This window comes from Arachis ipaensis, chromosome B5, assembly GCF_059453495.1.
Source record: "Arachis ipaensis isolate K30076 ecotype BB chromosome B5, ASM5945349v1, whole genome shotgun sequence".
NCBI classification, from domain to species: Eukaryota; Viridiplantae; Streptophyta; class Magnoliopsida; order Fabales; family Fabaceae; genus Arachis; species Arachis ipaensis.
This window is the reverse complement of record NC_142440.1, coordinates 148,514,273-148,526,175: the sequence shown is the minus strand read 5'-3', so window position 1 is coordinate 148,526,175 and position 11,903 is coordinate 148,514,273. Positions and strand designations below refer to the sequence as shown.

General features: G+C 34.7%; 2 protein-coding genes across 2 annotated transcripts; both read left to right on the top strand.

The window, feature by feature from the left end:
• The first annotated feature begins 5,518 nt into the window (after positions 1–5,518).
• Positions 5,519–8,274, top strand: LOC107641278 (uncharacterized). Its single transcript, XM_016344773.1, has 3 exons — positions 5,519–6,107; positions 6,396–7,388; positions 7,475–8,274. Exons 1-3 carry the CDS (start codon positions 5,519–5,521, stop codon positions 8,272–8,274), a joined length of 2,382 nt encoding a protein of 793 aa, XP_016200259.1.
• Positions 8,275–10,400: 2,126 nt separating this feature from the next.
• Positions 10,401–11,903, top strand: LOC107641277 (pentatricopeptide repeat-containing protein At3g56030, mitochondrial-like). Its single transcript, XM_016344771.1, has 3 exons — positions 10,401–10,521; positions 11,336–11,811; positions 11,856–11,903. Exons 1-3 carry the CDS (start codon positions 10,401–10,403, stop codon positions 11,901–11,903), a joined length of 645 nt encoding a protein of 214 aa, XP_016200257.1.

Here is an 11,903-nt window from a genome sequence, read left to right as displayed (position 1 = left end):
AATTTTTCTAAAGCGTCAACTGTGTGCTTCCTTTTGAATTTTTCAATTTCAAAATTTAAAAATATATTTTCTTCAACAAAATCAAAAGTACATTCGGTCTCCTTCACTTTTTCTTTTAAAAACTCATTTTCAACTTTCAAAACTTCATTTTCAAATTTGTATTTGTTGTATTTCTTCAACAATTTTTCAGAATGGTGAGTGAGATCATTAACAATAACATGTAATTCTTCAAGAGATAAGTCATAGTAATTTACCTCTTCTAGTTGATCATCACCAGCCATGAACAGACTTGAGCTTCATATTCGGAGTCCTCTTCCTCATCCGAATCATTCTCTAGATCCTTCCAAGATGTCACGAGCACTCTCTTCTTTTCTTTCTTCGCCTTGACCTCTTTCTTGAGTTTTGGATAGTAAACTTGAAGTGTCCTACCTCATTGCAGTGATGGCAAGTGACCTTGCCGAGATTCTTTTTTTGCTCATTTGAACTTGATCTCTTGTATTTGCCTTTGCTCCTCATTAGCCTTCTTAATCTCCTAGCAAAAAAGACAAGTTTATCATCCAAAAAACTATCACTTGAATCACTTTTCCTAGACTCAACTTTTGATCTTAGGACCACTCCTTTTATCTTTGTGTCTTGGCTAGAGTGTGTGGCTTCATATGCTAAGAGTTTCCCTCTCAATTCATCATAAGTTAGTGGACTCAGGTTGTTACTCTCGGTTAGGACAGTGGCTTTTATTTCTCACTCTTTTGTAAGGCTTCTAAGGACTTTTCTCACTAGAGTTTGTTTAGGGTGTGTCAAGCCCATAGCATTAAGGTTGTTGATGATGATTGAAAATCTCTCAAATATCTCATCAATGCTTTCTCTATCTTTCATGGTGAACATCTCATACTCTTTTTGTAGCATACCAATCCTTGTTTTCTTGACTTGTTTGATGCCCTCATGTGTAACTTGGAGTTTCTCCCAAATTTCTTTTGCCGTCTTGCATCTAGACACCTTTCGGTATTCCTCAAAGCTGATAGCACAGTGCAGCAAGTTTATGGCTTTAGCATTCGGCTCCACCTTCTTTTTATCATCATCATTCCATTCGGCTTCCTCCTTTGGAGTCATCACTCCATCAACACTTGTCTTTGTAGGGATTTTAGGACCATTCAACACTATCTTCCATATGTTGTAGTCAATTGATTGAATGAAGATCCGCATCCTTTTTTTCCAGTAGGCATAGTTCTTCCCATTGAAGAAGGGAGGCCTGTTATTTGACTAGCCTTCTGTTAGAGTGTAGGCCACAGTGGTTGCACCCATGTTGTTTGCCATTAGACCTTTCCTCCAAGCTGTGAAACTTAATTCTTAAGACCTAGCTCTTGATACCAATTGAAGGTTCTTGATGGCCTAAAGAAGAGGGGGTTAAATCTATGGCCTTCTTTTAAGTTGATTGATTAACCCTTAAAACCAAGAAATGAAATTTTACTTCCGTTTGTCTGCGTGATAGATTATGCAGGAGACAATTTAGTTTTGTCTCATAAATCGCAGAGAGATAAAATAGTGCAAAAAAGAAGAAGATGACACCAGCATATATCCTGGTTCACTTGCTCTATGCAATGCAACTTACATCCAGTCTCCACCACAACATTGGTAGAATTTTCACTTTACTTTCAACATAACCTTGATTTGGCTAGGCAACATCCTAGACTCTCAATACACTAAGTGCTTACCCAACTTAGCAAGGGATACATCAGATACAAGATGCAAAACACAAATACAAACAAATAGAAATCTGAAATTAACTTTGGCTTTTCTCTCCAAGTTCCTCTATTTGCCTTTTCTCTTTATTTGGCTTTTTTAAATGCCTCGCATTTATGTCCTTTTCCACTCAAGAGAAAACAGAAAAAGATAAACATTGAAACAGAATAATAAAACAATAAACTATGAAGGAGATGATGATTCACAGCCTTGAAGCTATCAGATGAACTAACTTCAGAACTCTCTATGATTGTTCTTCATTTTGGCGGTATGTTTCTTTGATGTAGAAGCACAGTCCAAAGCATTGAATGCTCACAGGGAATGCTCTCAATGCAACTCAGATTCGGGTTCTCTCTCCTTGCCTTCAAACTGAAGTGATTTTTCTATTTGTATGAGCTCTGTCTCAACACATAGGACTTACTTTACAAAGTCAGCTTCTTGTTCTCTCAAAATCAGAGCAGCAGCTACGCAGAAGAGAGATAGGACTGTAGCAGAGATTTTAGATTTCATGCATTCATACCTTTCATCTTCTCTTTCATCATTTTTTCAATATTTTCAAAGATCTGAACCATTTATTCTTGTTTTGGCTCCAAGTTTCTTTCTTGACCGTTGATCCACAGTAAAATTTCATAACCTCTATTTTCTTTATTTTTCCAGAAATGGGTATGAGGGAGAAGGAAGCTTCAGCAAGCTACTTTGGGGTACCACAAATGAAAAGATTTTCTGATAATGCCTTGGATCTTATTTGTACTTTTGTGCTCTAGCTTTTGATTTCTTCTTCTTTCTTTTTTGTTTCAAAGTGATGTGACATAAAGATAAATGGAAAAGAGAGAAAAGAGAAAAGATAAGGTTTTTTGGTTCGGTGGTGGTGGAAGGATTACGAAGCAATTGAAATTTTAAATTTCTTCAATTGGCATCTAGTTGGGCCTTGTGCTTATGGTTGGTCCAATTTCTTTCTTCACACTAATATTTCAAATTTCTTTTTTCTTTGGGCCAATTACTTTTTTTGATCCCTTAAGCATCCTTTTTATCTTTAATGAAAATTTAGTGATGAATAATTATTTTCGTGAACATATGTAAGTGATCCAAATTCAATTTGGACTTATTTTTATTTTTCTTGGACTAATGTGATTTAATTAATTTCTTGCACACTAAACACACTTATTACAATTCACAAATACAATTGAACTTTCAACCCAAACACCAAATATTTATCATCATCAATATTATTAATTTTCCAAACTCAACAGAACATACCACTTAAATTCAAATTTGCATCCATTTAAATTCACTACAACTTTTCAAGAGCATACCCGATTTTTGTAGTTTTGTCTAACCGAACCAGTTTTTTAACAAATGTTTGGTTTTTTTATTTTTTATTTCTTTTTTGTTTTAAAGAAAGCTGCACTATCTATGGATGGTTTGTTGCCCAGGTTGGGATATCTTTTGTTTTGCAGTCGAACTCACATGGTTCATCATTCTGTAAAATGGTGCATTAGTGTTGACAGTCTTCTTTGCTTGGTGGTTCTTTTTCACATTTCCTTCTGAAATCATTTATGATAATGGACCCTAACTGTAATTGATGAGTGGGTCAGTGCATCTCTCATGGACATCGAGGATTGCGGAATGCAAAACACATTTAGACCAGTAGTACCTCTTCTTTTTGTGAATCATCGATATAGAACGAGTTTGTTCGCCTACCTATTATAGTCATTGTTTCAAGACACAAAAGACGTGTTTATCTCGCTTCTTTTTGTTAATGACTTTAATTGTTAATTGTTTTTTTTATTTTTATATCTCTTTTTTGTTCCATGTAGGATCCAAAAGAGGGACACTGGTGGATGCAATTTGGGAATGGACTATATATGTAGGGGAAATTGGCCTTTATTCTTGTAGTATGAAAACCTAAATATAATAACTTATGGACACAGATTCGAAATCTGTTTCTTTAATCGTATTGGAATCGAGTAAGTCTTAAAACTACTTTTATCCCCTATGTTATAAATAACTTAAAATTATATTTATTATGTGCTTGACACATGAAACTTTAAAGCCTCCTTGGTAATATGAAAGAAACAAAATTGGATTGAATGCAGAAAATTCCTTGACATTAAAAGCTTGTGTTTTATGTTGCATTCCTAATTCTCGAGGCACAAGAAGCTTTTATTACCGCTGCTGGAGACACCACAATCTTACAATACGAATATTGTTAATTCTGAGTTTCTGACAATAAATCAAGTATTTGCATTATTTAATTATTTTGGCACAGGCAATTTTTCAATGATATATTAATAATAATAATAATGTTGATGCAACGACTTTATCACTTGTGCGTTGTGCGTTAGATAACGGTGATCACTATTATAATCGTCAATTTTTCATTAAAATCATTATTGCTATGTATATGGCTGCTTACCCATTTCTTCTTTTTATTTATTTATTTATTTTATTGAGACTGCATTTAATTTATTTGTTATAGGATGATCTGTAATTCTTTCATGCTTTTTTTTTTCAGACTAATAATTGCATGATTCGCTCCACTGTACCCTACTTGTAAATAGGGTAACACTACATATACAAATTAAATAAGGAAAAGTATGAGGAGCCAATAGAATATTTATACAATGGGAACAATGGAAGTTTAGAGAGTATTAGAGATATAATCATTAGTGTTACCTTTTTTCATCAGTTGAAGCTTTTGGGATGAGTGGTATCATGCATGGTATTAGAGCGCTAGATCCAAAAGGTCAAGAATTCGAGTCTTGGTGAATCCCAAAATCAGTTTAAGCTTTTGGAAAGATGTTTATTATCGTTAGTACTCGGATGGTTATTATTATTATTATTATTATTATTATTATTATTATTAGGAAAAATATAAAGTACCAACATATTATCTGTCAATTTATTGTCAATAATAATTAATTATTATATTTTAAACACATATATAAAGAGACACATTTAGAAAATATATCTATAAAGACACTTCTATTAAACACAGTCATAAAAAAAAAAGACATTTTTAAATGCTGTTGGTAACGTAGTGAGATTATTATTATTATTATTATTATTATTATTATTATTATTATTATTATTATTATTATTATTATTATTATTATTATTATTATTATTATTATTATTATTATTATTATTGCCATATAAATTTTTTGCCAGCCACATGGCTTGAAACTTCGCATTGGTTGCTTAATAAGGCTTCCATTTGTGTCATTTTTGTTTTGGTGAGATTTATGGCTGATTTTTTTAGATATGATTTGGGGGTGTGGGTTATGCTGGAATATGATGATTATAGGTGATTTACACTGTTATGACGGTGTTGCTTTTTTGGAATTTTAGGGGAAGAAATCGGTGCCACCGATTTTAAGAGGGAGGAATCGGTCCCACCGATTTGTGTGAGAGGAGAGGTTCTTGGATAGGAAATCGGTGCCACCGATTTGTGATTGAGACAGGTGACGGGTATGAAATCGGTGTTACCGATTTGTGGGTGCAGGGAGAAGAGTTCAGTAATCGGCCCCACCGATTACTGGAGGCAGAGAATTTTATTTCAATGGGGTGCACCAATCGGACCCACCGATTTGGGTGTGCAGCGGTCGGTCCGTCCGATTTGCCATTAGTCCATACAAAAAGCGGATGGTGGAAGCCCCATTTTTTCTTCGTCAGTCTCAGCTAATGTTCATCTTCTCTTCCTCCTCTCTGTTCTCTTCTCTGAATCTTCTGCTTCATTTTTTTTTTAAAAATTCGTGTGAGGTTGAGAATAGTTAGTGTTATGGATGATAGAGTTGTATTGAAGATTTATTATTACGGGCAGATCTTATTGCAAACATACGAGGGAGTTCAATTTGTGTGTGAAAATCCATTAGATGTTGTTATTCCGTTCATGTTGTCATTTGAGGAATTGAAAGGTGTGATTTGTGAGAAGATAGATTCTCAAAGTTGTAGGAGAGTATCGTGTATTTTGTACAGGTATCCTTTACCTGTGTTTGGTGGGTTTGTTCAATTTCAGACCAAGTATGTGATGGACGAAGCGAGTATGCATGAAATGTTCTCAATGTATATGGAAAATCGCGACCGAATGTCGTGCATCGAGTTATATATTGAGTTTGAGCAATCTGAAGCGGACCGTAACATTGAATTGGAAGATTATAACAGTGAAAGCGAAGATGAATTTGAAAGTAACTATGAGATCGTCGGTCAAGGTGAGGACGAAGAAGAAGCTGGCGGCGCCATGAACGCAGATGTGGCAGAAGTTGCAAACGCACTAGCAAACCCGCATCCGTTTCAGGAGCCTTCTTTCATGCGGTCGTTGGATCTGGAGGCTATGCATGCACCGGAGTTTCCGCAATATATGAATGCAGGTGCGTAAATCTAGGTAGCTATGTGAATCTCTGAATTAGCAGATCGATAAGTCGGATGAGTAATGTATGTGATATGTGACCAGGCATTTGTCACCATAGCGTTTGATTTCTTTATTAATTAATAGTTCTTTGTTGTGAATGATATTTAGTTGTTGTTTACATAGATGGAATAACGAAAAATAAGACTATAACGATCTTACATAGTAAAGTGTGATGGTTAATTGAGTTGTAATGAAAGACTTCTTACTGAGTACATAATGATTTCTTTATTACTTTTGATGTATGCAGCCGCTGTTGTTGTGGCGGATGGTGAGTTCACAGTGGGGATGGAATTCAGTTCAAGGGAGGCAGTAATTAAGGCAATGAAAGATTATACCATCCGGAGAGGTGTGGATTATCGGGTATATGAGTCGGAACCGACGACATTCTATGCCAAATGTACAGAATATGGGAATGGTTGTGACTGGTTGATAAGGGTAACGAAAATGCAGAAGAAGTACTGTTGGGAGATAAGGAGGTACAATGGAAGTCATACTTGTACCAGGTCTACTATTTCTCAAGACCATTCGAAGCTGGATTCTAAGACAGTTGCAGAAGCAATCAAGCCGTTGGTAGAGGTTGACCCGTCTATAAAGGTGAAATCAGTAATTGCTGATATCCAGTCAAAGTTTAACTACACCATCAGTTATCGCAAGGCTTGGTTAGCAAAGCAGCAGGCGGTCGAATCAATTTTCGGAAGTTGGGAGGCATCGTATGAAGCTTTGCCGATATGGTTTGAGGCAATGTGCCACAAAGAGCCATCAGCAGTGGTTCACTTTGAAACAATGCCAGCTTACCAGGGGGATAATTTGGTTCCTGATATACGTGTTCTACATAGAGTCTTCTGGAGTTATTACCCCTGTATAAGGGCCTTCAGACATTGCAAGCCAGTGGTGCAGGTGGACGGGACTCATTTGTATGGAAAATACAAGAGTTGTTTATTAGTTGCAGTCTCACAAGATGGTAATAACAACATCGTGCCTATTGCATTTGCCATAGTGGAGGGAGAGACTTCTGATGCATGGCACTTTTTTCTGAGCAACCTGCGTCAACATGTGGTGAAACGTGATGGTGTCGGACTTATCTCTGATCGACATGATTCGATTAGGTCAGCTATTGAACGAAGTAATGGGGCGTGGTCTCCTCCTAGAGCTTACCATATGTTTTGTATCCGGCATATTGAGTCCAACTTCTTGAGGAAGTTCAAGGCACCGTACCTGCAAAAGCTTATCGTCAACATTGGTAAGGTTGAATAGAATGAACTTTGAATTTATCGTAAGTACGATCAAATAGATTGGTGTTCATAGTTGACTGAATGTTTTTCATAGGATACTCGAGGACGACCACTGAGTACCAGATGCGCTATGAACGATTAAAGGAACAGGGTGAGGCTTACACCAACTGGCTTGATCGGATCCCTCGTGAGCAGTATGCTTTGGCATTTGATGGTGGTTACCGATGGGGTCATATGACCACCAATCTTGTGGAATGTATCAACTCCGTCTTAAAGGGTGCACGCAATCTCCCAGTCACTGCACTTGTTAAGGCTACATTTTACAGATTGAATGAGTTGTTCACTAGGAAAAGAGCCGAGGCTGAAGCCCGAATCAGTGCTGGACTTGTGTTCTCTGAGATGGTGACAACCAAGCTGCATGCAAATCAACGAGCATCAGGTAACATACAGGTTAGCTGTTTTGATAGAGAAAATGAAGTCTTCGAAGTACGCGAGATGCCTAGTGGGGTTGAGTATGCAGTTGACCTATGCCACCATCGGTGTGACTGTGGTGAATTCCAGGTTGACCGAATTCCGTGTCGACACGTGTTTGCATGTTGTTCAAATCAGAGGTTGAATTGGCAAGTGTACATTAATGATGTTTACAAGATGGACCAAGTTCGACGAGTATACAGGGCTAGATTTCGACCACTAGAAAATCCGGCAACGTCCATCTCCTTGCAGTCGACACGAGTTGCCCTACATAATGATCTATACAAGTGTGCCAGGCATGCCGAACCCCAACTAAACTGTACGATCCCACCGAAGTTGCGGAGCAAAGGTAAAAATTTCCAGTGCACCGCTGCACCTGACTTATCTGCAAACAGAACTTTTCCAAATAACAACATTATGTGACACTTTACATACATCTAAATGTGCACATCATCATTCAACACTATGCGATCTCTCACACCCCTAAACCACGTTAATTTTATAAAGCTCCCTCTACAGTCATTTTTGCTCGGTGCAATTCCAAATTGGTGCAAGCACTCGGCTTCCAATGCCTCGAAGCTACTCATGGTCGGACCTGTAACCGGAAGACCATTTGTTGGCAGACCGAGAATTACCGCCACATCCTCCAAGGTCACGGCACACTCACCAACCGGAAAATGAAAAGTATGAGTCTCGGGCCGCCATCTCTCAATCAGAGCATTAATCATTGCTGACTGGCCTTTAATAACTCCAATTTGGGATACATAATAAAATCCAGTCTCGCGTAACTGTGCCTCAACAATTTGGTTATATGGATCCGGCGGGTGTAAATGATCGCACATCAACATCCTTAAAGCCTACAATACCACATTTTACAGTATAAGAACAAGTATAATATAACTATATTATTCAAAAACACAATTATACTTAACATGTCCATTAAAACTAATTCCCAGCATAATCGCAATTCAAACATACACATTAAATCTGTTATACAAAAATTCTTCAATCATATGCATTACCTTATAACAGAAATCAATTAACCTTATACATTATAAATCAGCCTCTATTATTACTATTATTATTATTATTGTTATTATTATTATTATTATTATTATTATTATTATTCATATAAACAAACAAACAGCATAGTAATCTTTTATTATTATTATTATTATTAATTATTATTATTATTATTATTATTATTGTTATTATTATAATTATTCATATAAACAAACAGCATCATACTAATCTTTTATTATAGAAAAAAGCTACTAATTGATTATTATTATTATTATTATTATTATTATTATTATTATTATTAATTATTGTTATTATTATTATTGTTATTATTATTATTATTCATATAAAAAACCAGCATACTAATTTTTCATTATTATTATTATTATTATTATTATTATTATTATTATTATTCAAATAACTGACTTTTTTGGGTTTATTATTATTATTATTATTATTATTATTATTATTATTATTCAAACAGCATACATACTAAATTTTTCTATTATTATTATTATTCATATAAACAAACAGCATACTAATTTATTATTATTATTATTATTATTATTATTATTATTATTATTTTTTTTTTTTTTTTAATTATCATTCATATAAAAAAATAGCTTACTAATTTACTATTATTATTATTATTATTATTATTATTATTATTATTATTATTATTATTATTATTATTATTCAAATAGCATACATACTAACAAATTTTTCTATTATTATTATTATTATTATTATTATTATTATTATAAACCAAACAACATACTAATTTATTATTATTATTATTCAAACAGCATACACTAATTTTATTATTAATCATAATAATTAACGATCATAACTAAAATAATTAATACAATTTTAATTATTAATCATAATAATTAATTAAATTCAATTACTAATACTAATAATAACAACAATAAAATATATCAATATCTCCCTATTCCAATCTAATATGTACAGATTTTATTTTTTTTTCTCTTTCAATCATTATTTTTTACAAACATTTATTTTTTTCTTTTTTTTTTTAAATAATATACATAAAAAAAAACCCAGTTCATTCTCTCACACCGGTACAAACATTCATCTTCATCTTCATACATACATGCAAGGTTTATTCTTATTTTTATTTCTATTTCTAACCACCTAATAATAAAATTATACATACATACATGTTTAATTTCTAATTTCTACCATTATAATATATATAGTTAATAAAATCTAAAATTATCACTATTATTATCATTAAATAAAATTATTAAAAATTAAAAATTTACATAATTTAGATCTCCAAGATAATTAACAATATGAAGTTCTGGTTGATTTACTTCTTTGGTTTTCCTTTTTTTTGGCATTTTTCTTGAAATTTTTCACTGAGATAAAGGTGGTCCAACAATGGTGAAATGGTGGGGTTGAGAGTAAGCAGAGAGGGAGAATTATTGTGAGGAGTGAAAGAGAGTGTTGGAGGGTGAAAGAGATAGGGGTATCCGGATTTGAGTGGGTGAAACGTATAAGGAGTCATGGGCCACCCAGGAGCCACCTGCATGTGCGACGCGTGGCGAGGAGTCACCAATCGGTGCCACCGATTTGCGCAGCTTCCCCTCCCACAAATCGGTCCCACCAATTTCCTTACCCCCGTCGGTGCCACCGATTTCTTCACTAACGCCGTCGCATCTCCGTCAAACACCCCAAAACCCCATAACGCTGCCAAACACCATTAGCTTTCCCATATCAAAATTAAAAAACTCGAGATTTATATGTTCGCCTTTTCTTTTAAAATTATCTGTAACTATTTATGTTTCTTTACATCCATTTACATAATTTTTCATCTAATCCACGAGTACAATTAAGCTTCATAATAATCAAGTATACATCTAATAATGAATGAAACTTTTCTTTGATTAATTAGAAAAAAAAAATGCAATGTAACTATATAAATTATTTACCGAGTTAATAAGAGGGATATGCTAATAAAATAGTGCAGGTGTGAGAGATTTATATTTGACGATATTATATGTTAAGTTACTTTTTAAGTGAGAGATATATATCATTTATTAAAAGAACATGTTTAGACATTGATTATTTAATTTTTTAAGAAAATTACTTTTTCTGAAAAACATGTTTTCATACAAGTTCTATATAATTTCATTTTAGCTGTATATATTGAACTTATCCTTTCTTAAAAGAAACTATTACTTTTCAAACATTCTCCCTTGAATTTCAAATGCTGGTTCTAAAAATTAGTCTAGTTATTTTTTGGAAAAGTATATGAAACCAAGATTCAGCCAAAAACTAAACAAAACCACATTAATTTATATTAATAATTAATTTTAAATTTTTTAAATTCAAAATTTAAAAAATTTAAAATTGATTAAGTAAACCTAATTAAAACCTATAAAAATCTTCTTCTTTTCTCTCACATTAACCTACCCACCGCCAACAATCACACACACAGACCTCTCCGGCGACTTCCATGCTCTCCGCGACGCCCTCAACAAGCGCATTCAAGATAACTGCTTCAACACGAAGTCCACCTTCGACTTTGTCATCGACGAAACCTTCTCGTCTTCCCTCCTCAACCACCTCCTTCAAACCCTATCCACCCTCAACCGCGGTGTCACTCGCAAGAACGCGTTCGATTCCCTCATCACGTGCCTCTGCAAGCTCCAACGCGTCGATGACGCGTTCCACGTCATCGAATATATGGCACGTGCCGACGTCGGAGGCTGCCGCCCCAGTGCGACCACCTTCTACCCCATCCTGAACATCCTAACGCGCCAGAAAGTCATAGACCACGCGCGGCACGTGGTGAATTTCATGTCCACGCTTGGCGTGAATCTGGATCTGACGGGACACAACTACTTCCTCGTTGCACACTGCTACGCTGAAGACGTGGCTGCCACTGCCGGAGTTTTGAAGAAGATGGGATTGGTTTGTATTCAACACACATGTTTGTAATTAGGGATTTGTTGCAGATGTTGCTCTCTGCGTTTTGGGATATTAGATGCCGTTTTGATGATTAA